Source organism: Vulpes lagopus, chromosome 1, assembly GCF_018345385.1.
Source record: "Vulpes lagopus strain Blue_001 chromosome 1, ASM1834538v1, whole genome shotgun sequence".
NCBI lineage: Eukaryota > Metazoa > Chordata > Mammalia > Carnivora > Canidae > Vulpes > Vulpes lagopus.
Window position 1 is genome coordinate 157,548,988 of NC_054824.1, and position 27,065 is coordinate 157,576,052.

Consider the following 27,065-nt stretch of genomic DNA (forward strand, 5'->3'; position numbering starts at 1 on the left):
ATGTATACATCATATATAAATGATGGAGTATTAGTCAAAAAGAATGAAATCTTGCCATTTGCAATGACATGGATAGAGCTTGAGAGTATAAATGCTAGGTAAAATAATTCAGTCAAAAAAAGACAAATACCATATAATTTCACTCATATGTGGAATTTAAGAAACAAATGAGCAAAAGAAAAAAAAAGAGAGAAATAAGCCAATCAATAGACAATTATAGAGAACTGATAGTTACCAGAGGATGTGTGTGTGTGTGTATGTGCGTGTGTGTGTGGGGGCGGGGGTGGGGAGTGGTGAAATAGATGATGGGGATTAAGGAGTGCACTTGTGATGAGCACTGGGTGATGTATGAAATGCTGAATTACTATTCTACATCTGATATAGCACTTTATATTAACTATACTGGAATTAAAATGAAATAAATGAAAAAAGTGAAATCCTAAATACAAACATACCTTCCTAGAAGGTAATATGTCAAATGCACAAATATTCATACATTTTGACTTAGTAATTCTACTTTTAGGAATTTAAAGAATAATCAGAGATGTGGATAAACATTTACATACTATGATATTTATTCCACATTATTTCATTTGTTTATATATATTGCTTACTCCTATTTTTATGTGATAAGCTGGAAAAATTACATATACAATTTAACAATGTTAAAATCATGATACATTTATGCAATAGAGTATTATACAACTATCAGAAATAATTTATTTTATTTATTTTTTAAAAGATTTATTTATCCATTCATGAGAGAGAGAAGAGAGGCAGAGACATGGGCAGAGAGAGAAGCAGGCTCCTCCCAGGGAGCCCATGTGGGACTTGATCCCCGCACCTGGGATCACGCCCTGAGTCAAAGGCAGATGCTCAACCACTGAGCCACCCAGGCATCCCTCAGAAACAGCTTTTGAAGGCTGTTCAATGACATGGGAGAATATATTATGATCTAAAGTAAATAAATATATAATAATATATAGCATACAATCTCAATATACTATTTTTTTAACTATCCAGAAGGAAATATACTAAAGTATTAAATGTTTATCTTTGGGTCTGGGATAACAGACAGTTATTTTCATTTTTATACTGTTCTGTACTTTCCAATTTTCTATCACAAATTCATATTACTTTTAAGGGGGAATTTTTAAAGGAAAAATGTATCTGGAAAATCAAGAGAGCAAAGTGAAAAATAACCTAATTTTTTAATGCTTAAAAAAACCACTGAAACCACTTACCTGGGGTATACAGTCAGTGTATGCAAACATTGATTTAAAGCGGTCATCCATGCTTATGTGGTAAAGAACACACATTGCTATTTGTTTGTAGTTTTCATTACCTGGGCATAAGAAATCAAAGATATGATTAAATCATGGATACAATGAATTTTCTTGGTATAACCACTCAAATGAATACATTAAAAACTCCTGAATCAAATCGTTACAAACTCCTGATTTAGAAAATATTTTGAGTTCCCCATTTCAATCCTAATGTTTGGAATATACTGTCTGTGATATATCACTAATATCCAAGAGATAATATGTATTTTGCAAGGCATGTTTGTAAAAATAATTAACCACAAACCAATGAATTTATCATTTTTATTGCCTACCATAAAATAGATTGGGTTACTGGCCTCCCCACCCTTACTCTTCCATCAAAATATGTGATTAACACAGTTCTTAAGAGTAATAATATATGAAAAATAGTAAGCCAAAAAAGTGCATTTAATTCCTGTGAATCAGAAGCTGGAAAAGTAATCTAAATGATAAAAAAGTGCAATAGGTATTTGTAACATTAAAAAATACATGACTATAAAATGTTAAGGGCTATGAACTGAGCATAGTCTAAGGGCTGCCTCAGAACTGCAGAGGTCAGGTGATTCTTGCCATATACACCTTGAAACTGAGAGAAAAGAAGCAAATTATATATTATATACTGAAAAATAAAATGAGATTCTTATATATCATGCAATTCTTCTACTTGTTTTTAGGTAGGTCATATTTTAAGGAACTATTTATGAACTCCAAGTCAGAAATAGAATTAGAGAAGTGGTTTAGCTAAAAAGGTTTTTTAAAGATTTTATTTATTTATTCATGAGAGACAGAGAGAGGCAGAGATATAAGCAGAGGGAGAAGCAGGCTCCCCGCAGGAGCCCAATGTGGGACTCGATCCCAGGACCCCAGGATCACGACCTGAGCCAAAAGCAGATGCTCAACTGCTGAGGTGGCCCTAACAAAATAAAGTTTTATTCAAAAAACAGTATCCTGAGAAATCTTTGAAGATATCCAGAGTTTAAAAAAATCAAGCAGGTAAGTGAATTTAATTGATAAATAGTGTATAAAGATTTTAAATATGTTTTAACATGGAGGATACATTTTCTAACTTTATCTTTGTGTCTGTCCATCATACCATAAAATTACTAAAATACTTAAATGTTTTTTTAAAATCGTTTTGGGGATCCCTGGGTGGCTTGGCGGTTTGGCACCTGCCTTGGCCCAGGGCATGATCCTGGGGTCCTGTGATCGAGTCCTACATCGGGCTCCCTGCATGGAGCCTGCTTCTCCCTCTGCCTGTGTCTCTGCCTCTCTCTCTCTCTCTCTTTCTCTCTCTCTCTCTCTCATGAATAAGTAAATAAAATATTTTAAAAAAGATTTAAAAAATAAAAATATATAAAATTGTTTTGGATTCTGATTGAAGTTTTCATATATTAGGCATCTTTTCTTTTTAATTTTTTTTTTATTTATTTATGATAGTCACACAGAGAGAGAGAGAGAGAGAGAGAGAGGCAGAGACACAGGCAGAGGGAGAAGCAGGCTCCATGCACCGGGAGCCCGACGTGGGATTCGATCCCGGGTCTCCAGGATCGCGCCCTGGGCCAAAGGCAGGCGCCAAACCCTGCGCCACCCAGGGATCCCTAGGCATCTTTTTTTAATAAAGATTTTATTTGTTTGGGAGAGAGAGAGAGAGAAAGAGAGAGCATGCATGAGCTGCAGGGAGAGGGGAAGGGGTAGAGAGAGGGAGAAGCAGACTCCTTGCAGAGCAGAGAGCCCAACATGGTGCTGGATTCCAGCACCCCAGGGATCATAACCTGAGCCAAGGGCAGACTCTTAACCAACTGAGTCACCCAGGTGCCCCTAATAGGCATATCTTTAAGATGGTTAGAAATTCTTAGAGGACATGAACTTTGGTATTCTCTCAAGGCTTAGTAGGCCATATAGAAGTTTCCTAATAAATATCTGCTGACTGATTTTACTTTTAGTATTTAAACAGCATAATGACTTAACAATCCTGTATTGTAAATTTGAAAGTTATTAAGAGTAAATCTTAAAGATTCTTACCCCCCCCCCCCCCACGGAGTAACAATGGAAGGTGATGGATGTGTTAACTAATCTTATTGTGGTAATTATTTTGGAATGTATACATACATCAAATCCTTATATCCTAATGTTTTATGTTAATTAATCTCAGTAAAGCTGGGGGGAAAAAAAGAGTAATGTTACATTAAAAAATCAGAGGCTGGGCAGCCCAGGTGGCTCAGCGGCTTAGCGCCACCTTCAGCCCAGGCAGGGTGTGACTCTGGAGACCCGGAATCGAGTCCCACGTCCAGCTCCTTGCATGGAGCCTGCTGCTCTCTCTGCCTGTGTCTCTGCCTCTCTCTCTCTCTCTGTGTCTCTCATGAATAAATAAATAAAATCTTAAAAAAAAATCAGAGGCTAAAACAGAATAAGCTAATGATGATGTATATATAATGATAATATAATTTATATAATGATAATATATGTATCACCTTATATACATACATATATATATGCACATATATATAGCTTCCAAAGGATATGCAATAGAATATGAAGTCTGGAGAAGAGTCTTAAAATTATAGTTCTAAAACCCAGATGAATAACATGAAAAAAACAGATCTCAGCTGTAACAATAACTTACATTACCTTTTAACACACCAAAACTAAATATCTAGTTTGACCAAGTAGAATGAATCATTCTGCAGCCAGTCCTGAGTCTGTACTTGGGTGCTTTCTCTTTCTCCTCCCTTTGTACTCATGGCCAAAGGTAAAAGCTCCTTGCAGTTCTCCATACCTTCCTAATTCTTCTCAATCTGTGATCCTCCATTAAAAAAAGAATCTCTCTGAACATCTCCCAAGTTTCCCATAATCATTTGTTTCCCTCATAATCTTTACCTAAAATGATTATCATGCCCCACAGCATGTCAAAAACTAAAGGGCTGAGGAAACAGAAGTCATAGGCAAACCATGCTGTCCTGAGAGACTGTGGACAGATGATCTTTTTATAATCATAGTTCTTTGAGAAAAGAAGAAAGAAAAAGGGTTAAACAAACAGCGATATTGTTCCTATTGTATGGTAAGCATACATTTTCTTACATATTCTTCTAGCAACTGAAGAGATAGGTATTCTCTTCAATTTGGAGATGAGGCAATGATATTCATCAAGCAATGATATTCCTTCAAAAGGAAAAACTGCTGTGGATTTCAGATTCAAATCCGGGTGTGACTACATAGCCTGTTTGTGGACTTTCTATTAAGTCTTCCAAGAGGCAGCAGAAGAGTACAAAATCATTCCTTAGTGACACAGTACAGAAAGGAGATAACATTAGACGGGACTGGAAGTCCTGGGAAGATCTGGGAGTCTTGGGAAAGGGAGGAAGGTGGCAGAAGAGGGGAAGAAAGAAGACAAAATGCAGAACAATCAGTTATTTATTGGAGGACCTGTGCCCAGATACAGTAAGTTCTAAAGGATGAAAGAAGTTCTTGACAGGGACAAATTGCATTATCCCCCCAGCAGTTTTGGGAACTATATTTTTAGCAATTCTGAAACTCACTTTCACTAAATTGGACAAGAACTGTTAGCAAGCAGTGTTTGATTTTATGAGAAAAACAATGTGCTTTTTAGAAGCTTAAAAGATGAGTAGAGTGGTTATTAGGTAGTATAACATTGTAGTTAAGAGCTCAGGGTCAGTTAAGAGGCAGACTGCTGGGGTTCAATTTGTGATTCTTTCACTTGCTATACAGCCTGTGAGTGTTATTTAAACTCTGTGCTTCAGTTTCTTTCTTTGTATGCGTACACTTCAGTTTCTTAATCAATGAAATTGATAGAACAACTGTACCTAACTCAAAGAGTTGTTATGTAGGATTAGTTAAGAGAATCCTGGTAAAGCAATTAATACTGAATCTTACTGACACAATAATAAACCTATTCAGTAAATATCATTCCTTACTATAATTATGTGAATAAGAATGTTTTTTGATTTGACCAACAGGACACTACTATCATGTGCCCCTACTACATATAGTGGGTTTTTCCAGTCTCAAAATTAGATCACAGTTAGAGGAAAAGCAGTTTTGAAAAGCAGCTGAGATTTCTCTAAGATAAGCTAGACAGGGTTCAGGTACATTCTGAGCCTGTGGCTGAGCCACTTGTCCTACTCAGTCACTTTCTAAAAAGCTCTACTATTTCCTAAATATAGGCTTAGGAGAGTTACCCTATACTACAAGACTCCGTCAGTGACCCATATCTCATAAGAACCCTTCACCATTCTCTCATTCTTACAGGGTTATTATAAATTCCTTAACAAAAATAAAACTTGAGAAAATAAAATAACCAAAGTATAGATTCAGTACATGTTCCCGCTCCACCACTACCACAAATGCACCGTGAATCTCTTGTCTGTCTTCCATGTTTCTGTATCTGTAATGGAACTTAATTTCACTCTTAAAATAGGAAATTTTAGAGGTGATCGGCTACCAAGAAGGTGAAAGGATACAGAGAGAAGTCTGAGGACACTGAAGACAAATCTCACAGTCAGGTACATTACTTATTTAAGTAGCATGTCCCATATTTCCCCCACACCCCTGCCCCCTTGCTTGGGCTAACTAAGAACAACTGAACAAAAGAAACTGGAATATGACTGACATTACACCAGAGATCTTTTTTTGTTTGTTTGTTTGTTTGTTTGTTTTTTTGGTCTTGAGGAATGTGTGAAGGGAAAGGATGACAGATCTAAGGAACTACAATACTGTACTCAGAGGTCAACATTAACACAAGTTGCTGATATGTCTTCTGGATTTTGTCCGGTTAAAGATTCCCTAGAATCCAATCAATTGATTTACAAATACCTATAGAATTGATTTTCTTCCCTTTTTTTTTTTTTGCATTTATTGAGGGAATTTAAAAAGACAGAAAATGATATTTGCCCTTTTGTTCAGAAAAAAGATGTATTCTATAAATGATCTTGTTACCCACATAGAATCTTTATGATTCTAATTCATATCTTATTGTTACAAATCACATATTTCCCTTCTACTTTAAAGAACTGCAATATATAAATGAAGATTATAGTATATATCATCGGTATCTTATTCATTAAATTATTAATAATTATATAAATGATTAGTTGCTTCATGAAAATACAGTATATAACAACTTTATGGCATCTAGCAGATATCTGAGAGCTATAACAAAAGGACAAAGTATTTTAGGACAAAAGTGCCTACTTAGAGTGGGAAGATGTCTGGAAACCTAAATTCATCTCTTTAAACACAGCTGCACACAAAAAGTAATGGCTTTCTGGCAGTCAACATTTATTATTACTTAAAGGCTAATTTGCAGATCACATAGCAATAAACAGCCATTAAGAGAGATTAAATGGTCCAAGTAAAATTAAGAGCTTATCCTTCATTATAAACTAATCATCTTCTTCATTCATTGGAAGAAAGGATATCTGAGTTCTTAAAAAATAAACTTCAAAAAAAGTCTTGTATATCCCAAATGAATTTGAGGCTTGGGGGTATGATTTTCCCATAAGAATTCATGACTAAGAACCATAAACTGCAGCTAACCAGCTATGATTCCTCTACATCCTACAAATGGCAGGCATTTCAAAACGGCTCCTTTAAGACTTATAGACATCAATTATTCCCAAGTAAAAACAGGCTGCCAATAGTCTGTATGCTGGCATAGCACCAAAGGCCCTGTGACTTTTGTGCAGCATAGTGAAAAGACTGAATATTTTGAGAACTAGGTCCTTAATGACTGGAGGTGGATTAGTCAAATCTGTTCAAGTAATAAGGCCAGGGTGGAAAAAAATGGCCTAGTCATTATGATTCCTTTGGTATTTACGGTAATAAACATGAATCATGATGAACTCACTGGCTATTAAATGCAGGGGTCATAAGTACTTCGATAGGATTTCCACAGGAATTCACCGTTAATTAGCTGGATCATTATTTGAAAGTGTTACTGAATTATCTTAGCAGTTGTGTAGCCATTCCCCCCAAATTGGTCATTCCCAGCTGAGGGCAGTTAATGCCTTAACAAACTGGTCATTAACTCCAGTAACTGATTTTGTGGGAATTATTGCACTTATAAAGTACATTCAAGTTTTTTTTTTCCCCCTCTTTTTTAAAAAAAAAATTGCAGCTGTAGTTCAGCTGGAGCAGCTGAAGGAGAAAAAAAAAACAGTTCTCTGGACTGCTCTCATGATCGATTTTCTGCCAATTAAAGGGCAAACGTATGCTGATGGGTTTTGAATTTTAAAATGTCTTCAGTTTTTCATCTCTGAAGTGATTAGTAAAAACACCAGTTAGTTACTAATTTTGTAAGACACTTGGGATTTTCCGTTCACAGTTCAGTCAAGCAGAAATATGAGTTTGAACACCAGAACTCAAAGCCAAATTTCCGCTTCTGCAGTAGACCCAGCCCAACACTTTGTAAAAACAGAGTGAGAACACAAGTTATGGGCAACATTATTAGCCAGATTCTCGTTCTCTTCTGCACTCCATATCTTCATTCAAAGTAAAAAACTCCCTTTGAAGTCACAAAGGCCCCATGAAAAGATAAGATATATGCCCAGTATGATGAGAGCCTTAGTTTAAATGAATTTGGAGAGATCAATTTTTAAGATTGCAACTATGCTGGATAGTCTCCTGTATTAGATTTGTTCATAGTCAAATGTAGGAAAGATTTGAGATGAACAGACAAAAACCAAGAGTTTTTAATCATGAGCTGAAGGGTGAAAATTACAGAACTTATAGGTTACAATGATCAGTATGAAAACAAGTGTAACAACAATTTTGTGATACAGTGTTTCATGGATGATTTATGTGTCCAGTTACTTTAAAAACTATAAAAAACTGAAATTGCAAATTATACCATTAAGCTCAATAGTTCACTTTTATTAGGAGGTATTCAGTAAGTACTCTAAAATCCAACACCTATTATGCATTTTCATCCATTTTCAGTATGTATAACTGTACATTTAGCCATGTAATTTATTTTTCAATTATTACCTTGTCTGTAGTAGTCTTTTATTACATCCAGGGAATACAACAACTTATTTACAATACGCCCTGCAAAATGTGCACATTTATGGTACAAATGATAGGGACCGAAATAAAGCCCTTAATAATGACTGCTTTCTAGCCTACGGGTCCACACCACTGACTTAATGTGCTTTGGTCAGCTTTTACCACGTAGAAATGGAGACACCCCAGGCAATATTCACACACAGACTATTGGAACCAGCTGGTGATAGAAGAATCCTAAGAAAAAAGGCTTCTTGATTTAATTGGGAAAACAGGAGGAAGCATAAATTTTACTGCCATTAATAACTTCAAGCAATCTTGATATGACTCTACCTCACCCTGACGGCTAAACATGTGCTTTTTGTTAAATCGTTTGCCACATCTGACCCCTATTGTTTGCTCACTTGATCAGGTAAGAAAACGTAGGTTTATTTATAGGATAAATGAGGCCTATTAAAATTGAGAAACAGTGCAGTAGTCTATGAGGAGCTGCTTACTGAAACAGATGTGTGAAATTCCATAACAGTTTTGTAATAAACAGGCCAAATGAAAAATTTTTTAAAAAGTCTACTTTAAGTTTCTTAAATCATCATAAAGACAACCTAACCTAGCTTTTTAAAAATGGAAAACACCTCCTAATATGAAAAAATTTTATGTTGACAATTTCCAAACAGTTTTTAATAAACAAGTCAAAAAGGCATTTACTAAATACTATACCCTTTACAAAATAAAGAAATTTTATTTCTTATTTTAGGATGCTTTTGATAAAATAAAAATTAAGATATTAATTATAATGAAAAATAACAGGTAGGAATTTAAAAGGTCTTCAGAATTTAACTTTTTAAATTTTCTTTTAAGGACATATGACAGAATGGTCAAAGTAAATAACCCTTAATTTTTAAGTGATCAAAGTTTAGAGTCCAACAGTATCTGTGCTGGTGATCTCCCACAATACGGGAAATCAGACTTGTCTTAACCGGAAGAAATCAAACATTTATCACTTAACTCTTGACCTGGTCTGACTCACTACATGCTGATAAAATCTTTCTACAGCCTTGGAAAATGCCCTGAAACCTAGATTACCTAATGTAATCTAGATCAAGATGAATCAGGTGTCATTTTTACTCTCAAAACTATTCTGGGTCTACTCACAGAACGGAGAAGCATTTATATCCATTTAGAACACCTCAGAAACCCTAATTTATCTTCCAATGAGGAGAATATCATCTAACAATACTCTGACTAAAATTCAGGTCTTTTGGAAATGATTCATGTGGAATTACAAGGCATGACAATATGCTACTGAACCTCTGGAATCCTAATATTCTGGCCATAACCAATAAAATTAGCTTTAGAACAAACCAGCCATGCAAATTACCATGCTTCACAACTTTCAAATTTAGAAGAATCAAAATTTATACAGAGAGAAATCTGAATCAAGATTTAAATTATGGACCAAACTCTCATACTAGTTGCAATCAGCTGTATCTGTATCAATGAGCTGGTGCCTCTGATGAGTAAAGGGCAACCTGAACAAAGATGTCTGGTCTAGTTAACTTTTTTAGTTAACTTGCAGACAGATTCATAAATTACATGTGAAAGTACCTAATGTAAGTTAAGCATCTGATGAATATTTATTGAGTATGAGTTTGATCTTTATCTATTATTATTACAAATACTGAAAAGCTAGCAACTTCTCTAGGTAACACTCCTAATTCCTCAGTTTTTTAAGGAAATATTCTCTTCTCTGCTCATAAATGAACTAAAGAAGTATCCCTAGGTAGGGTAATTTGTGATGCTGGATTCAACATTTCAGTATTTTGTCTGTTTTTTTTTTTTTTTTTTTTGTGTGTGTGTGTGTGTGTGTGTGTGTGTGTGTGGCTTTTTTTGTTGGTTTGGTTTTTCAGAATTTTTCAAGTTTTTAATTCCACTTAATATGCAGTGTTATATTAGTTTCAGGTGTACAATATAGTGGCAATTCAACAATTCCATCTATCACCTGTGCTCATCACAACATATGCCTCCTTAATCCCCATCACCTATTTAACCCTCCACCCACCCCTCCCCCCGGTAACCATCAGTTTCTTTCCTTGAGTTAAGAATCTGTTTCTTGGTGTATCTCTTTCTTATTTTTTTCCTTTTGCTTGTTTTGTTTCTTAAATTCCACATATAAGTGACATCATATAGTATTTGTCTTTCTCTGACTAAATTATTTTGCTTAGGATTATATTCTAGAGCCATATCCATTTTGTTGCAAATGGTTAAGATTTCATTTTTTATGGCTGAATAATACTCCATTATGTGTGTCTGTGTGTATACATATATACACATCATTTTTATCCACTCATCAATCGATGGATACCTGGACTTCTTCCATATCATGGCTATTGTAAATAACGCTGCTATAAACATAAGGGTACATATATGGGTTTTTGAATACCTTAAAAGAACAGTATGCTAATCTAAAATCAAATCTATCTTTTCACATGAACAGAAATTTCACCAAAGAGGACAAACACATGGCCCACAAGCACATGAGAAAATGCTCCGCATCACTTGCCATCAGGGAAATACAAATCAAAACCACAATGAGATATCACCCCACACCAGTGAGAATGGGGAAAATTAACAAGGCAGGAAATAACAAATGGAGAGGATGTGGAGAAAGGGGAACTCTCTTGCACTGTTGGTGGGAATGGGAACTGGTACAGCCACTCTGGAAAACTATGTGGAGGTTCCTCAAAGAGTTAAAAATAAAACTGCCCTAGGACCCAGCAATTGCACTGCTGGGGATTTACCCCAAAGATACAGATGCAGTGAAATGGCAGGACACCTGCACCCCAATGTTTATTTTTTATTTTTTAAAAGATTTTATCTATCTATCTATCTATCTATCTATCTATCTATCTATCTATCTATGATACAGAAAGAGAGAGAAAGAGAGAGACAGACACAAGCAGAGGGAGAAGCAGGCTCCATGCAGGGAGCCCGACGTGGGACTTGATCCCAGGTCTCCAGGATCATGCCCTGGGCTGAAGGTGGTGCTAAACCACTAAGCCACCGGGGCTGCCCCACCCCAATGTTTATAGCAGCAATGTCCACAAGGAGCCTTGGGGTCCACTGAAAGATGAATGGATAAAGAAGATATATATATATATATATATATATATATATATATATATATATACACACATACACACACACACACAATGGAAAATTACTCAGCCATTAGAAACGATGAACACCCACCATTTGCTTCAACGTGGATGAAACTGGAGGGTATTATGCTGACTGAAGTAAGTCAATCGGAGAAGGACAAACATATGGTTTCATTCATACGGGGGATATAAAAAGTAGTGAATGGGATTACAGGGGAAAGGAGAGAAAATGAATGGGAAATATCAGTGAGGGTAACAGAACATGAGAGACTCCTAACTCTGGTAAACAAACAAGAAGTAGTGGAAGGGGATGTGGGCGGGGATGGGGTGACTGGGTGATGGGCACTGAGGAGGGCACTTGATGGGATGAGTGCTGGGTGTTATACTATATGTTGGCAAATCGAACTCCAATAAAAAATATACAAAAAAAATCTATCTTTTCACCTATTTGAATAGTGTTTATCAAATTATCTGTGGTGGAGGGCCAAGTTTTTATTTTTCATCCCATGTGTCAAAGATGATACTTTTATAAAGTATACTAAAAATAAAATTAAGCAAAATATACACAAAATAGAAGTTTATAAAGTATTATATTCAACAGACATAATTATTTGAGTAAGTTGCCATAAGTTGTCTAAACTCTTATCCTCGATTTCTAGATTTACTTGTTACAGATGAGTAAAAAAGTTTATGAATGTGCATTGGTCGCTGGAACACACTTTTGAGCTATTACTGAATTAGAAGACTCCCGCCTTGAATTACACAATTCAGTAAAGAAATATGTATCACGTAATTGAAATTAAAGTGCTATTTCAAGGTTTAAAACAAATTCCTATAAGCAGGCATAGAAATAGTAAAAAATGTGAAGTAACAAGACTTTCTGTGCTCTTCATTTTTTTCATTTAGCAACCATTAGCCCCTCAAACTTTCCCTTTTTCTTTCTTTTTCAAAGGATTTTATTTATTTGAGTGAGGGGGCGGGTAGAGAAAGAGCCGGAGGGGAGCCAGAGGGAGAAGCTGACTCCCCAATGAGCAGGAGCTAGTCCTGGGATTGAGTCCCAGGACTCCAAGATCATGACTTGAGCCAATGGCAGATGCTTAACCACCTGAGCCACCCAGGCATCCCCTTCACTTTTTTTTAAATATTTTATTTATTTATGAGAGAGAGAGAGAGAGAGAGAGAGAGAGAGAGGCAGAGACACAGGCAGAAGGAGAAGCAGGCTCCATGCAGGGAGCCTTATGTGGGACTCGATCCCGTGTCTCCAGGATCTCGCCCTGGGCTGAAGGTGGCGCTAAACCGCTGAGCCACTTGGGCTGCCCCAGATAGAGAAAAATTCTAAGGACTAAGCCCTGGGAGGTATTCTAATGCTTACAGACTGGGGAGAAAAGGTGGCAACAAAAAAGGCAACTGGGAAGGACTGGGTACTTAGGAGGAAATCCAGAAGAGTATTGTGTCCTGGAAAATCAATGGAAAGAGATGAAGAGAGAAACTATAACAAATGCTGTTCACAGGTTGAATACTATGAGTGCTGAGAACTGACCACTGGATTTAGCAATGTAGTGGTCACTGGAACTTGACCAAAGTAGTGTGATGGGGCATATATGTGAAAGCCTAACTGGAAAAGATTAAAAAGAGTGTAGAATGCAGGGGGGCGGGGGGGGGGGGAGCATTGAGAGAAGCAAGACAGGAAAGAGGAGAGAGGAAACAAGAAAGGATATGAATGTATGCAAAAAGGAAGAGAAAAACTGGGAGGCAGGAAATGACCATAGTTCTTGAGGCATTTTACAATCGGAAGAAAAGAAATATAATAGTTGAAAGGTAAAAGAATGAAGTGGGAGTCAAGAAGAGTCTTCATTAAGATGATAGAAATAATAGCATATTGGTGTGTTGATTGAATGATCTTCTAGAAAGGAAAAAAATAATGCAGAGAGGAGAACTGCGAGAGCAAAAATATTGAGTAGGTGACAGGGAATGGGATGGGGAGGGAATGTTGGCCTATGGGAAGAGAAGCAAGTCCATCCACAGTAATGGGAGGGAAGCAAACTACAGACAGAGGGGAGGTTAAGTGTGTGGCAATAGGAACTCCCAGAAGTTGTTTTGACTGCTTCTACTTTCTCAGTGAAATAGGAAGCAAAACAAGATAATGAGCTGAGGATGAAGTGTTAGATTTATGAGAAGGTATAGGAATGAAATTCTCACTTAGGAGAATGGGAGTTACCAGATAAAGAAGATGCAGTATGGCTGCTGGGCAGCATTAAAAGTCTAGTACTGGTTAATTATCCAGAATTTGCTGTATACTGTTGTCCCTCTGTGCTCAGGATCTTCAATCTCCATACCCCTATACCATGTCATAGATTCCCCACCCTCCTTCACAAAGCATCAAACAAATTGATAAAAATGATTCTAAGATGTGAATGGTTGAACACTCAAAATGTCTAAAGGGCAAGACAAGAAATATAATTAAATGTCTAAGGATAAGAGAAAGTAATGTTTATCTTATAGGAATGGGACAGTTTGGGTCATACCGAGAAGTCCAAATATAAAATTAAGAAACTAACTTTGGTAAACCCAGGCACATCTAGCTGGATTTAAGCTGCTAATTTGAGACTCCTAGTGTATTATTACAATCAGGAGTGTTTGCATTTAATAGGAATTAAAATCTTGAAAGGAATGCCTTAACTCACTGGTTTCCTGAGGACCCATTACGGGGATCCACAAAGTCACAACATTTTTATAACAATACTAATATAATACTTTTCTTTTTAAAATTCCCATTCTCTCTTAAGAGGCTACATAAGACATACACAAAATATGATGTCACAACAGATTGTTGAGGGAGCTTGGAGAGCCAAATGTTGTCTATTAAGCCTGACTCTAAAGAAATTTGCAAAAGGTAAAACTATGCCACTCTTGTCACCAATTTTTTGTTTTGGAAAGTTATATTTCATAAAATATTTATGTTAACATGTAGCAGGTTTGTTATTTTTAAATGAATATTTAAAATTTTCTCAATTATAAATAGAATAAATAACCATAGATATAACACCTCATAAACAAAAAGCTCTTTGAGGGTCCTTGATAATTTTTAAGTGTTAGAGTCCTGAGACCAAAAATTTGAAAACTGATGAACTATTGAATTCCTACAGTCTCTCCTAATAAAGAAGGGAAACTTACAAAAGAGTGGAAAAATTGTGGAAAGTGGTGATTGCCTATAATTTACAGGTAGCAGCTACCTAATCTGTTTAAACACTAGGCTGGCTGTGCCTATTCCATTTTTGTTTTAACAAACACAAAAATTCATATATGTAGGATGAGACCTGCACATTTTATAAGGTTTACTCTCTTGAGTTTAGATTCCTTTGGAAATCAAGCTAAAAACTGAAAAGCTGACATGAAAACTCGGAATATTACTCTATTTAAAATACATATCAATATCATTTACAGGAAAAAGAATACTGTAAATAAACTCAAAATTGTTCAAAAGAGTTCAATAGTGAAATGTAGTATTTTTTAAATTATTGATTATAAATTCTGCAATACACTGTCTCTACCACTATGTGATATTTAAGCTATATGCATGAACTATGTCATGATGATCTAGGTTTGTCCAAAGAATACACTTCAGTTGTGAATTTATGCTTGCATCTTTATAACATCATCCTTAAGCACATCAAACAATATTTAGCTTGTGAAACATCCAAGCCAAAGTGACTGAAGGGTACAAAAACATTTGCCTGGTGCATCAGACAAAAACCTAAGAAAACTTAGTTTTCAAGTTACTTTTGAAACACTATCAGTGCCTTTTTCAGGAAACTGAAGAATACACCATGACAAAGAATTTCCTTGCCATCTCCCAACCTAGGATATTCTGACATAAGAAAGCACTCTTGAGACACATCTAGGCTTAAGGATTTATGACAGGGAATTCTTTTTAATGATTTGATTCTTAGATAAGCCAAAAAGTCTTTAAATACTTAAAAAAATTAATTCAATATCCTAAAAAACCTGACTAAACTAACAATTGGATAAATAAAGCCAAACTTTCTAGGTCCAATTCAACTCGCATTTAATCACATTTGCTGAAACCACTGGTTGTGATAGGTCTCCCAGATAAGAACATACAATTACTAGGCACAAGAAATTATCTGTCAAGTATGGGGATGAATAGAACCGAAAAGATTTATAACTGATACTAATAAGCAGAGGTAAGTTTAGGATCCTTATGAAACCTTAGGAAAGTAACATATCAAAAATGAAGTAAGAATTGAATCATTTTGGTAGTGTTTAAGTAAAGCAAAACAAAGGAATATTTAGATATGAGGTTACTCATGGATACAAATAAAATTTCTGAAACATTTTGGAACATACGTCTTCCTTCTCAGTGTTTAGGAAAATATTGAAACTATTCAAACAATTCAATTTCAGGGTAAGTGGAGAAGGAAAGTTTTAAGTAATGACTTCAAAAATTCCTTATTAATCCCTTTATATGTCCCTGATGTCAAAGAAACAGCTAAATTCAAAATTTCTAAATGAAATGCTTTATATGACAAAATTTTGAAATAATTTTTAGTTCTACTGAATTACGTTTCACTCAGAGCCTCACATGGCAAAAAAGCTGAACCATAAGAAAACTTCTCCTTTGCCTTTAGTAATAATTCAAATCACACAATCATCCTCAATTACATATTTTTTTTTTCAGTTATGTGGCAAGTCTCACAACAGCAGGGGTCGCAATATACTAGTTAAATGTTTCAGGATACAAGAGAAGAGGATTAAATGTTCATATTGCACAGCTTTATTAGAACCTGAAAGATTCATGATTCATTGTACTCTAGTTAAAATAATCTCTCATTAAGTATAAAAAGAGTTTTCAGTTATGGGATCCCCAAATAATAATAAAGAAAACCTACTTAAAATCTGATAGCACTTTCAGTTGAAACAGCATCCCTTAAAAATCACTTCCGAAAAGTTCTAGCACATGTATAGCCTTACTAAAGTGGTTTTACATTTTTTGCAACTTTTAAAAAATAAGCAATTTCTACATATAAAATAGGTAATTCTTTAATTCAGTCATTAACTTGAACATATGTTAAGCTGATTTTCTTTCTAAAAAAACCCCCAGACTATTCATATTCTTCTCTATGCTCAATTCCTTCTCCATGACTACAATGAAGAAAATGTACCCCAAATTCTTCAAATTTTTGATTTGCAAAAGGTTTTTTCCATTTAAAAAAAAAATTCAATTCCATGGAATCACTCCAATCACTACTTGCCAAGAATAACCTAGAAAAATTTAGATTATCTACTGTTCAACACATAAAAATTCCAGTGGAGACAGTAACTGATATTTCTAAAGATTTGATGGGAAAGAAGTCTAATTACATTCTCCTAGTTCAATTTTTTCCAAATGAACGAATCAAATCAGAGAACATAAAATCAATGAGTAAATCATAAATAGAAAAGAGAATAGAAAATACAGTTCATTGCACATAGAAATGGTAAATACTGCTTTCTGAATATTAAAAAGTTAAAATAATAATATATAATAAATAAAATATAATGTATATTAATATGCACATATGGATATATACACATGCATATATAAAGCATGTCACACACATGAGTACTAGATTGCAAACTGTACTTTCCTATAGATAGTGATAAAAGATGTTTGAATGTCACTGCTCTATACTAATTATATCCTATCCCTTTAAAATCTATGCTCTCTGTCTGTAATGCTTCCTTACTACAACTTCTATATAATAATAGTGTCCAGGGCAGCCTGGGTGGCTCAGCGGTTTAGCGCCGCCTTCAGCCCAGGGTGTGATCCTGGAGACCTGGGATCAGGTCCCATGTCAGGCTCCCTGCATGGAGCCTGCTTCTCCCTCTGCCTGTGTCTGTGCCTCTCTCTCTCTCTCTCTCTCTCTGTGTCTCTCATGAATAAATAAAATCTTTAAAAGATAATAATAATAGTGGCCAAAGACCAGAGATATTAAATATATCATTTAATTACTTAATTGAGAAGTTCAGTTTATCATGTTAAGAGATAATGATATAATTTTCCACATAAGTAACATACAAATTAACAAGTATAAAAATGACTCTTCTATTATTAATCATTTATCAGGAAATCATTTATACACTAAGTACAATTTCCTTGGACACAGCAGAGAGAACAATCAAACAAAATAGGTTTCTTTACAGTTAAAAGAAATGTTACAAAGTCCATGCAATAAACTTTACTAGGAGCAGTATGTAATTGGGAAGAAAACCTTTTGGGCATTTATTTGGAATTCGTTTTTAAAAAAATATACTTCAAATAAGCTCAGTTGTCAGTTTCCAGGACCACAGGAGATTAGAAATATATCATTAGAGGAAAGGAAAATTGCTGCTATAGAACTGCTGCTGGTACAGAAATGAGAAGCGGCAGCTAAAAATAAGAGGAGAAAACAGAAAACCTGTGTATAAAAATTAAAAATACATGGAATTTTGGAACCATTTAGCAAGGAGAAATACTTCAGCACAGTCATATTTACACTCCTATATAATAAACTATCTTCAAAATTACAACTTGAATCAGCGATTTTAAAAAACAGTCACAGCTAATACTCATAAAGCACTTGAACCCAGGTACTCCGGCTCCAAAGCCCAAGGTATTCACCTACACTATACTTTTCAAAAAAATTTAAATTATGTTTATTGTATTAAAGTACATTTAAGAAAATGTTTATAAAAGAAAGATATAATCAACTTTAAAAGTCTTTATATAAAATGATTAAACACCCTTAATAGTATAAGCTGAGAAAACTTACCTATCAAAAAGATCTATTTCTGGATATCTATAGTTTGTATTCTATATAATATCATATATTTATAATTTTGTAACACTGTACTCTCATTTAATCCTTCCCTATTAATATGAACTATTTTCTATACACTGAAGATGAGAAAACTGACCTACAGGTTAAATAATTTGCACAATAGCTAATAACTAAAGCCAATATTCAAAGTCATATAGTCTGGCTCCAGAATTCTAGGTTTAATCAATGTGCCCTGCGCTACTACAGTTGCTAGATATCCTAGATATGGTAGTATAGCTATAATGTCTCAGGATGTATTTTTTAAGGGATTCTAGTAATCCTGGAAACCCAGGCACCTGGCCGGCTTAGGCAGTAGAGCGTTTGACTCGATCTTGAGAGTTGTGAGTTCAAACCTCACAATGGGTGTAGAGGTTACTTAAAAATAAAAATCTTTAGGGGCACCTGGGTCACTCAGTCAGCTAAGCATCTGCCTTCAGCTCAGGTCATGATCCCAGGGTCCTGGGATCGAGCCCCACGTCAGGCTCTCTGCTCGGTGGGAGGCTTGCTTCTCTTTCCCCCTCTGCCTGTAGCCCCCCCTGCTTGTGCTCTCTATTTCATCAAATAAATAAATAATACCTTAAAAATAAATAAATAAATAAATAAATAAATAAATAAATAAATAAATAAATAAATATCTTCTTAAAAATTTCAGAAAAACTAGAAAATACCTTTCAGGATCATTAGGCTGCTTGCTCACCAGCATTCCAGTTCTAATCCTTCCAAGCATTTGCCCACCCCCTTAAATTTGACCTAGCCATATGACTTCCTATTATCAATAGAAATATAAACAAAAATTATATTTATCACTTCAGAGTGGAAGCCTTCAAGAGAAGTTTGCCAATCTCCATATTTTTCTTTCTTCCTTCTCTGGAGCCATGTGGCTTGGAGGTTCTGGTAGTCTTGGTCTCTGACTGATGCTAACATAGACCAACACTTTTACTTACTCATTATGGATATATAATATGAGCAAGAAGTAAACCTTTGATGTGTTTTAAGCTACTGAGATCTCAAGGTTGTTTATTAACAATTATAGTCTTGTCTTCCACTAATAAAATTTGATAGATAGGTTTTTCCTGGGAGGTAATAAAGGGACCGTTTTTGGGCCATGATAAATACAAACAATTTTAAGTTTACAAAATGGTTAAGTTCTAAAAATTCATATTGAAATCAGTTACTTGGAATTTGGAACATTTTTTTTTTCCACAGGCTCACCTTCTAAAAGGCCTACAGAAGCTTATTTAATAATTTAAATGAAAAAGAGGTAGAAAATAATAGTACCTTTAAAATAATTAAACTAAAAGAATGTGAGAGAAGCAAATAAATGTAAACCTGTAGATATTCTAAATACTGATAGACATTTAAAAAATTTTTTAATTTAAATTCAATTTGCCAACATATAGTATGACACCCAGTGCTCATCCCATCACTGATAGACATTTTGAAGTATTTTAAAGAAGTTGAAGGCACTGTTCTGTAGTATATTTTAATTCCTCTTCAATATGTACATCTTCTCCCTTATCTTGGAATATCAGTAGATTTCTCTTTTGTTTATTATGTATGACTGCCATTGCTTCCATGGCTTGCAAGTGGAATGAAAAGGTGGAACTAAAGAAAGTTATTAAGCAAAGCATACATGAACATTTGAAAAAAAATTGCTTAAGTTAAAATTCAATGACTTGTGAGCTGAATAAAAGTCACTGAATAAAATTCAATAAAATTAAATAAAATTCAATGACTTTTATTCTGTGTGACAAGTTTTTCTTTTTTAACCTTTCTCACTCCTGAGCTATAGACCTATGTTTCTATCTGCTCACTGAACATCTTTGTCTGTGTCTCCAAAATGTCTCAAACTGAATCTACTGCTGTCTCCCTCCAACTACTTCCTTCACACTTCTTCCTGTTCCTGGCACTAGCATTCTAACCATCATCTCTCTATCATTACCCACATTTGAAAAGTAGCATGTCATACTAAGTCTTGCTTTAATATGTATCTCTTTAGCTCTTTACATTAGCCTTATGCCTGACATACTACCTCTTCCCTACTCCATGTTTTCTGTACTTTTGGTCTTGTTGTTACAACAGATTATGATTCTCATCTTTCGACTCTAATTCTAGTCCCTCCAGTAGAATAATGTCAGATTAATTTTTCTAGAGCAGCACTCTGATTGTGATATAAATAGCTCAAAAACCTGCAATGATTCTCACCATCAACCAAATTAAGCAGACCTTCTTAGCATAGCCTTAACCTTCATAATACCCTATAAGAGCATAAACCCCATTTATTTTCAGGATTATCTCCTGCTATCTTCTTAGTTGTTTTTCCTCATACTGACCTAGCACCATCTGTGCCTTAGATAATGTTGATCACTTTATCAGAAATACTTCCTATGGCTTCCATTCTTCTTAATTTTATAAAGATCACCTTGTTAAAAGGACAAATCTGTCAATGTCATCTCAAATGACATTCTGCCTATGAAGTACTAATAAGGGAACAGTCTCTCTTTTGAATCTCAATATACCCACAGATTGAAACGTATTTCCCTATAATGCTTAGCATTTGTGCTTTGCCATAGATTTTCAACATTTTCCTGAATTAAAATTGAATCAAACTGCACATACATCACAGGAAAGTAAAAATAAATAATCTACTTAGTTTGTCAATAAATATTTAATATCTATGAGGAGGGTATTTGCCCTCAGAGAATAGGAGGTCAGCAACATTTATAGAATGTCCACTTTGATCAAGTGATGATGATGATGGTGGTGGTAAAAAATGATTATAACTAATATTTATTAAGAAAATACTGTGTCAGGTACTATTCTAAGCACTCTGTATGCAATACTTTATTTAATCTTCCAAAGAACTTTAAGTAGGTTATAATTATTATCACCATTTTAGAGATGAAAAAACTGAATCAAAGTTTCGGTAACTTGCCCAACATAACACAGTTAGAAGTAAAGGCAGTCATAATTCTAATAGGACAGTCTGACTCCAGAAATTGAGCTCTAGAGGAGATGAAATATTTTGTGTACTAAATATTATATCTTATTTATAATATTATAATCACAATATAATATCACAAAACTTATTATTTGTTAACAAAATATAGACTGGGTATCTTTAAGTAATTTCCCCAAAATCTCTTTTAAACCATTTGTTTTATAAAAGTAGGTCACTAGATACTGTATAAACCAAATAGTCTCTGAAGTCCTGCAGGACAAGAAGTATAACTTATTCATCTGCATACACTGAAACCTGACCTAATGTTTTTTACATAATTCTGCTAGATTTATGAGAAATAAAGGATCACATGAATTAAATTCAAAGCCCCATCAATTTTGCTTTTAAAGTTTTCTGTTTCCTTGTTAAATATATTTCTTTGTTTCACAAAAGCAATTTTTGAAAGTGCTTTTCAATAGTTTCTTCTACAATGTAAAATAAAAGTCCTGTGCAATATTTGTGGACTGGCCAATGGGCCACATGTTCTTGGACTAAGTGACAAAGGGATTTCCTATTCTGAGAAAAGGAGTAAGAAATAAATTTCCTTAAAACTTACTTTAAGGGGAGTTGGAGTTAAAATTTTAAATTATACCTCTGCATACTCTACTGACATGATCTACTTAATATAACTATACAGTATAGTTTATTATAGTAGATAATAAATCCAACTGTGGCAGCAGATGTAACTGAGTTTCAATATGAGCTTTGCCTTTTATCACTTACCACTATTGGTAACTTAAAAAATATTTGAAAACAGAAAACTACAAAAAAAAAAAAAAAAAAAGAATGAAACAGTACTGAAACAAAGGAACAGAGTCTTAAAAGATGAGTAAGAATTTGCTTTCTGACTGAAAAAACACAGTGGCATTCCATGTAGAGCAAAAAGAAGGTGGACAGACACCTAGGCATAAAAGAGCTTGTTTAAGGAACTGTATACAGTGTAATGTATGTTCAGTATATGTTCAGTCTAAATCTAAGTATAAAGTATATGTTGGGGAATAGTAGGTGCCTGTAAGGACAGACATTGAATGGATCATAAAGGATTTGTTAATACTCTTCCAAGAAGCATTAAGTATGAATTCAAGAGTGAATTCTTGAATCCATCCTTGCTAGATATCTTGCTAACAGCTAAAGGAAATAATGTATTACTAACCAAATCTGCCAATACAGTATTTTCTATCTCATGCTACAAAAATTGCCCTTTTGTATTCAATGACAAAAAGGCTGTGGCAATTTGTGTACTCAAAAGCATTGTTTAAAAGTATAGCAGAATATAAGGACTTAAATGATATCCACTTTTTAAAAAACTGAAGAGAATATAATCTTCCCTTCTTGCTTCTTTGGTAGTATGTTCATATTTTCACTTTGGTTTCCCTTTCATACGGATAAATGAAGTCAAGAGTTAAAAGTTTCTATTCCATTTCATTCTATAGCACCATGGAAATCCTGGTGCACATGTTATTTTTCATTCATTCAGCTTATTTTAGTATTAAGTCACAATCAAAAAACATATACAGAATAATCTTTGCTCAGCAGACTTCAACACAGGCTCAATTTTCCAGTGGTGTTGGAAATTTGAAGCAACACTGTCATTAATTTCTAGAAGGCATACCTAGGAGTGCAGTGAGCTTGGGGAGCAGTCCAACTTGTACCATCTTATTCCTCAGTCCTGTGTCAAAGGATAAGTTTAGTAAAAGCCGGAGGGTGATATTCAGCAGATCTTCATGTTCACAAGGTATCATTTTTACCAGTTTTTCAACGATGTCCATTTCCACCTATGTAATATAATATAATTGCAGTGAGGTTCTGTTGTACAATACGGCAAAAAACCAAAAAAAAAAAAACCCCAAATAATTACTTTTCATTGTTTTTCTACCCTCTTGTGTATCTATTTTATAATTATGTGTTAATCTATTTATTCTCATTTTAAACTATAAACTTCTCTAAAATAAAACTTTTGAGGAAAGAAATGTATTATTTCTACATCATCCCTTCCTTCCTCTACTTAACAGTATCAACTGGAGGACAAATTACACTGGGTTCTTGAAAACACATTATTGAATGCCATCTAAGTGCCAGACCCTGTGCTAGCTCAAACAAGATCTTGTCTTGGCTTTCAAGGATTCTCCAGTCTAAAAAGAGAGCAGACAAATACAACAAATAATTAAAATGTAATGTAATAAGAATGGAATGCACAAAGTCCTCTGGAAGCAATATGGAAAAACTACTAAGCTACCTAGAACAGAAAAGACTTCAAATGATGAACAAATTTTTTTAAATGTGTGATAATTTGATCTCTGGTTAAGAAAGGCAAGGACAATCGACAAAAAAAAGCCAGTGGATAGGCATTTGGCCTGAAAGAGCTTATCTGGGGGGGCACTGCAAATGCTTTGGTATGGCAGGGCATAAAGTATAAATTGGAAAATGGCAGGAGCCTGTTAAACACATAATGGACAAATCACAAAAAGATTTAAATGCTCTGCTAAGAAGAATGCCTAAATGATTTTAAGTCCAGAGGGTAATGTGGTCAGAACAGTAGCATAAAGATAAGCATATCACTACATACAGACATATATAAATATATGCATGCAAAGAATAGGACACAAACAAATTAATTGGGGGCATTGTATAAGGATGGACTGAAATAGGCAGAGATCAAAAGTAGGTACACTTAGTATCTTGCATTAGGCACTATATGTGATTAGGTTCTGAATCAAAGAAAGAAAAAGATGATGAAGAGGAAATAATCTGAGAGATGTTAAGGAGATATGGTCAGAGCATCTGAAGGAGAAGTGAAGAGAAAGCACTGAAGATGACTTTCAGGTTTCTGGCTTGGTCAATGTGTTGGGGGGCCTGAAGACTACCCCAAGGTTCAGTAATTTGCTAGAAGGACTCACAAGACTCAGCACGTAGTCATCTTTATAACTGATTTATTACAATGAAAGGATGCAAAGCAAAATCAGAAAAGGGAAAAGAGCTTGATCTCATGACCCTGAGATGATGACCTGTGGGTGCTTATCTGAGTTGTGCTACCTAGGCATACCCACCCTTGCCATTTCTTAATTGCAGTCTTTCATTGACTACAAAAAAATCACATTGCTAATTGAATACTCAATAAAACTTTTTCCTCTCATTCCATGCTAAGGAGTGAACATTGATTTTTTTGAAAAAAAAAAAAAAACTAAATTGACAATCCAACAATGATTTTTCCTTTAGACCTCTATCTTCACAGTTACACTGTAATTAAAAAGTACAAATCCGTCTTCAAAGACTCTTTAACTTTGGCTCTCCCTTTCTCTGAGTTCAGTATTCTAAGCAAACTGGGACAATCATTCATTTGTTAACTTCCTACAATTTTCACAGAGGCCAGTTACAAAGATTTGTCAAATTTATACAAAACCATAATTCTATCAATAGCATGAATAACACCTTTTCTAGCTCTGTTCATTCATTCAACAAATATTTTTACCTTAAACCATTGGAACACATTAGTCAACAAGGAAGAAATAATTCATGCCTTCATAGAGCTTATATTCTAAAAGGAGTAATACATAGTAAAGAAATAGTACCATGAAAAATGAGTGGATCTGATATAATCTCAGTGTGAAGAGTTGTCAAAGCTTCTCTGAGGAAGAATAATCTCCTAGATGAACAGAAGTTATCTAATGTTAATTGAGGAGGCAAAGAGCAGCCTAGATGGAAACAATAATAGCATGTGCAAAGGCCCTGAGGTGACATGGAAAATTTAGCATTCAAGGAACTCTAAAAATTATCCTTCTGACTACAAAGTAGAAAACGTATTGGAAGGAGGCCAAAATAGAAACAGTGAGATTAATTAACATGCTACAGAAGTAGTCAAGTAGAGGCATTAGTGATTTAAAAAAAAAAAAAAAAGCAGAACTATGTGCCTAGTCCTATGCTGGACAGGGTGGGAGATATAAAGATGAATAAAAAATACTTCTGAAAAAGGAAAAAAAAAAAAAGAAAAGTAGGCAGAACCTCAAATTTACTCTTAGGATATAAAAATCTGAACAGGATATGTGGTTCCTACTCTTACCTACAAGAAAATTCCAAATATAAAATCATAACTTAAAAAATAACCATCAGAGAGCTGAGGTTGCAAGGAAATCAACTGGCCTGAAATATAAGGAAAATAGGCACCCTTAAAGAGATAAGAGTCATGAGCACTGGTTTATATATGGCAAATCCCTGGAGAAAAAAGAGTTGTACTGGGAAAGAAGACTGAAAGAAAAATTTTAAACAAATTGTTAAAGGTCAAGTGTGAAGTAGCCTGACTACTGTGAAGCTGCAGATTTTCAGGGAGTTTGAAACCATTTGCAAGGTCTTTTCCAAGCACCTTATCAGAAGATCACAGAAAATACTGGGGACAGGACCAGAGATCAAAGGAAACTTCCCTCTCAGTAGAGGGAATCTTAGGGAGGTAATTGCTGCCACTGGGGAAAAGGCATAAAATTCTGTCCAGATCTTTGTCTCCTTTTTCCTCTAAAAAAAAAAAAAGACTTAAAATAAGCTCAAACTCTATCACATCCAAAATACAGGTGAAGACCCACTGCAGCTGAGAAAAAGAGAAAAAAATTCCTGAGGAGAGGTGTTGACAGGATGACTTAGGAAGCCCCACTGCTGAGAACTATGGACACAACACCCAGCTAAGACTTACCTAAAGCTCAATTAGAACAAAAAAACGTCTCCTTTCTTCCCTCCTCTTCCTTGACACTGGTACCAAATTAGCAAAAGCCAAGTAACAAGTAATATAGCGCTATATTGTTGGAAGGGGTTAAAATGAAGTGAGAGGTCCTCTTTGAAACACAGACACATTGGGAAAGTCTGAAGAGAAGGATGGAACATCAACACTGAGAAAAACTCTCTGGCAACCAATACCCCACACTGAAGACATAGTAACGCTACGTGGGTGTGAGCTCATGATGAAGGAGAGTAACCAAATACAGCTAAACTCCTGACAAGATTGACTTAATCTCACACACTAAAGGCTGAGAAAATAAGGTCTGCCCATTTTTTAAAAAGATTTTATTTATTTATTCATGAGAGACAGAGAGACAGGCAGAGACACAAGCAGAGGGAGAAGCAGGCCCCACGCAGGGAGCCTGACGTGGGACTCGATCCCAGGTCTCCAGAATCATGCCCTGGGCTGAAGGACGGCACTAAACCACTGAGCCACCCAGGTTGCCCCAGGTCTGCCCATTTTTAGATATAGATAGTATTTATCTCAATCTCAACTGATCTACATCTGGTGTCTAGCTTTCAATCAGAAATTATGATACATGAAAACCAAGAGAATACCCTACTGAAGGCAGCTAACAGAACCAGACTTAAATATGACACGTATAATTATCAGAGAATTTAAAATAACATCCAAGAATTACTATTAATAATAGTGATTGATATGTTAAAGGCTCTACTGGAAAAAATGGATAACATAAATGAACAGAGAATTTGAAGAGAAAAAGATACTGAAGGAATTAAATGGAAACATTAAGTACACACACACATACACTACAGAGAAAGAAAACCTTCATGGGCTTACTAGCAGACTCAATATAGCTAATGACAGAGTAAGTAAGCCTGGAGGCAGGTCAAAAGAAATTTTCTAAACTGAACCGCCCCCCAAAAAAAAGAAAGAAAAAGAAAAAAAACTGAAAAGAATAAAATAGCAACACAGTACCTA

At 34.9% G+C, this 27,065-nt stretch overlaps 1 protein-coding gene across 2 annotated transcripts in view; it reads right to left on the reverse strand.

The window, feature by feature from the left end:
- Positions 1 to 27,065, reverse strand: part of KIFAP3 (kinesin associated protein 3) — a 147,084-nt gene that overhangs the window by 68,090 nt on the left and 51,929 nt on the right. For both annotated transcript variants that reach the window (XM_041765016.1, XM_041765006.1), the window contains exons 10-11: positions 22,974 to 23,136; positions 1,245 to 1,345 (exon numbers count right to left, since the gene is read on the reverse strand). In XM_041765016.1, the coding sequence (XP_041620950.1) occupies positions 1,245 to 1,345; positions 22,974 to 23,136 (264 nt within the window). The remainder of the gene's footprint in view (positions 1 to 1,244; positions 1,346 to 22,973; positions 23,137 to 27,065) is intronic.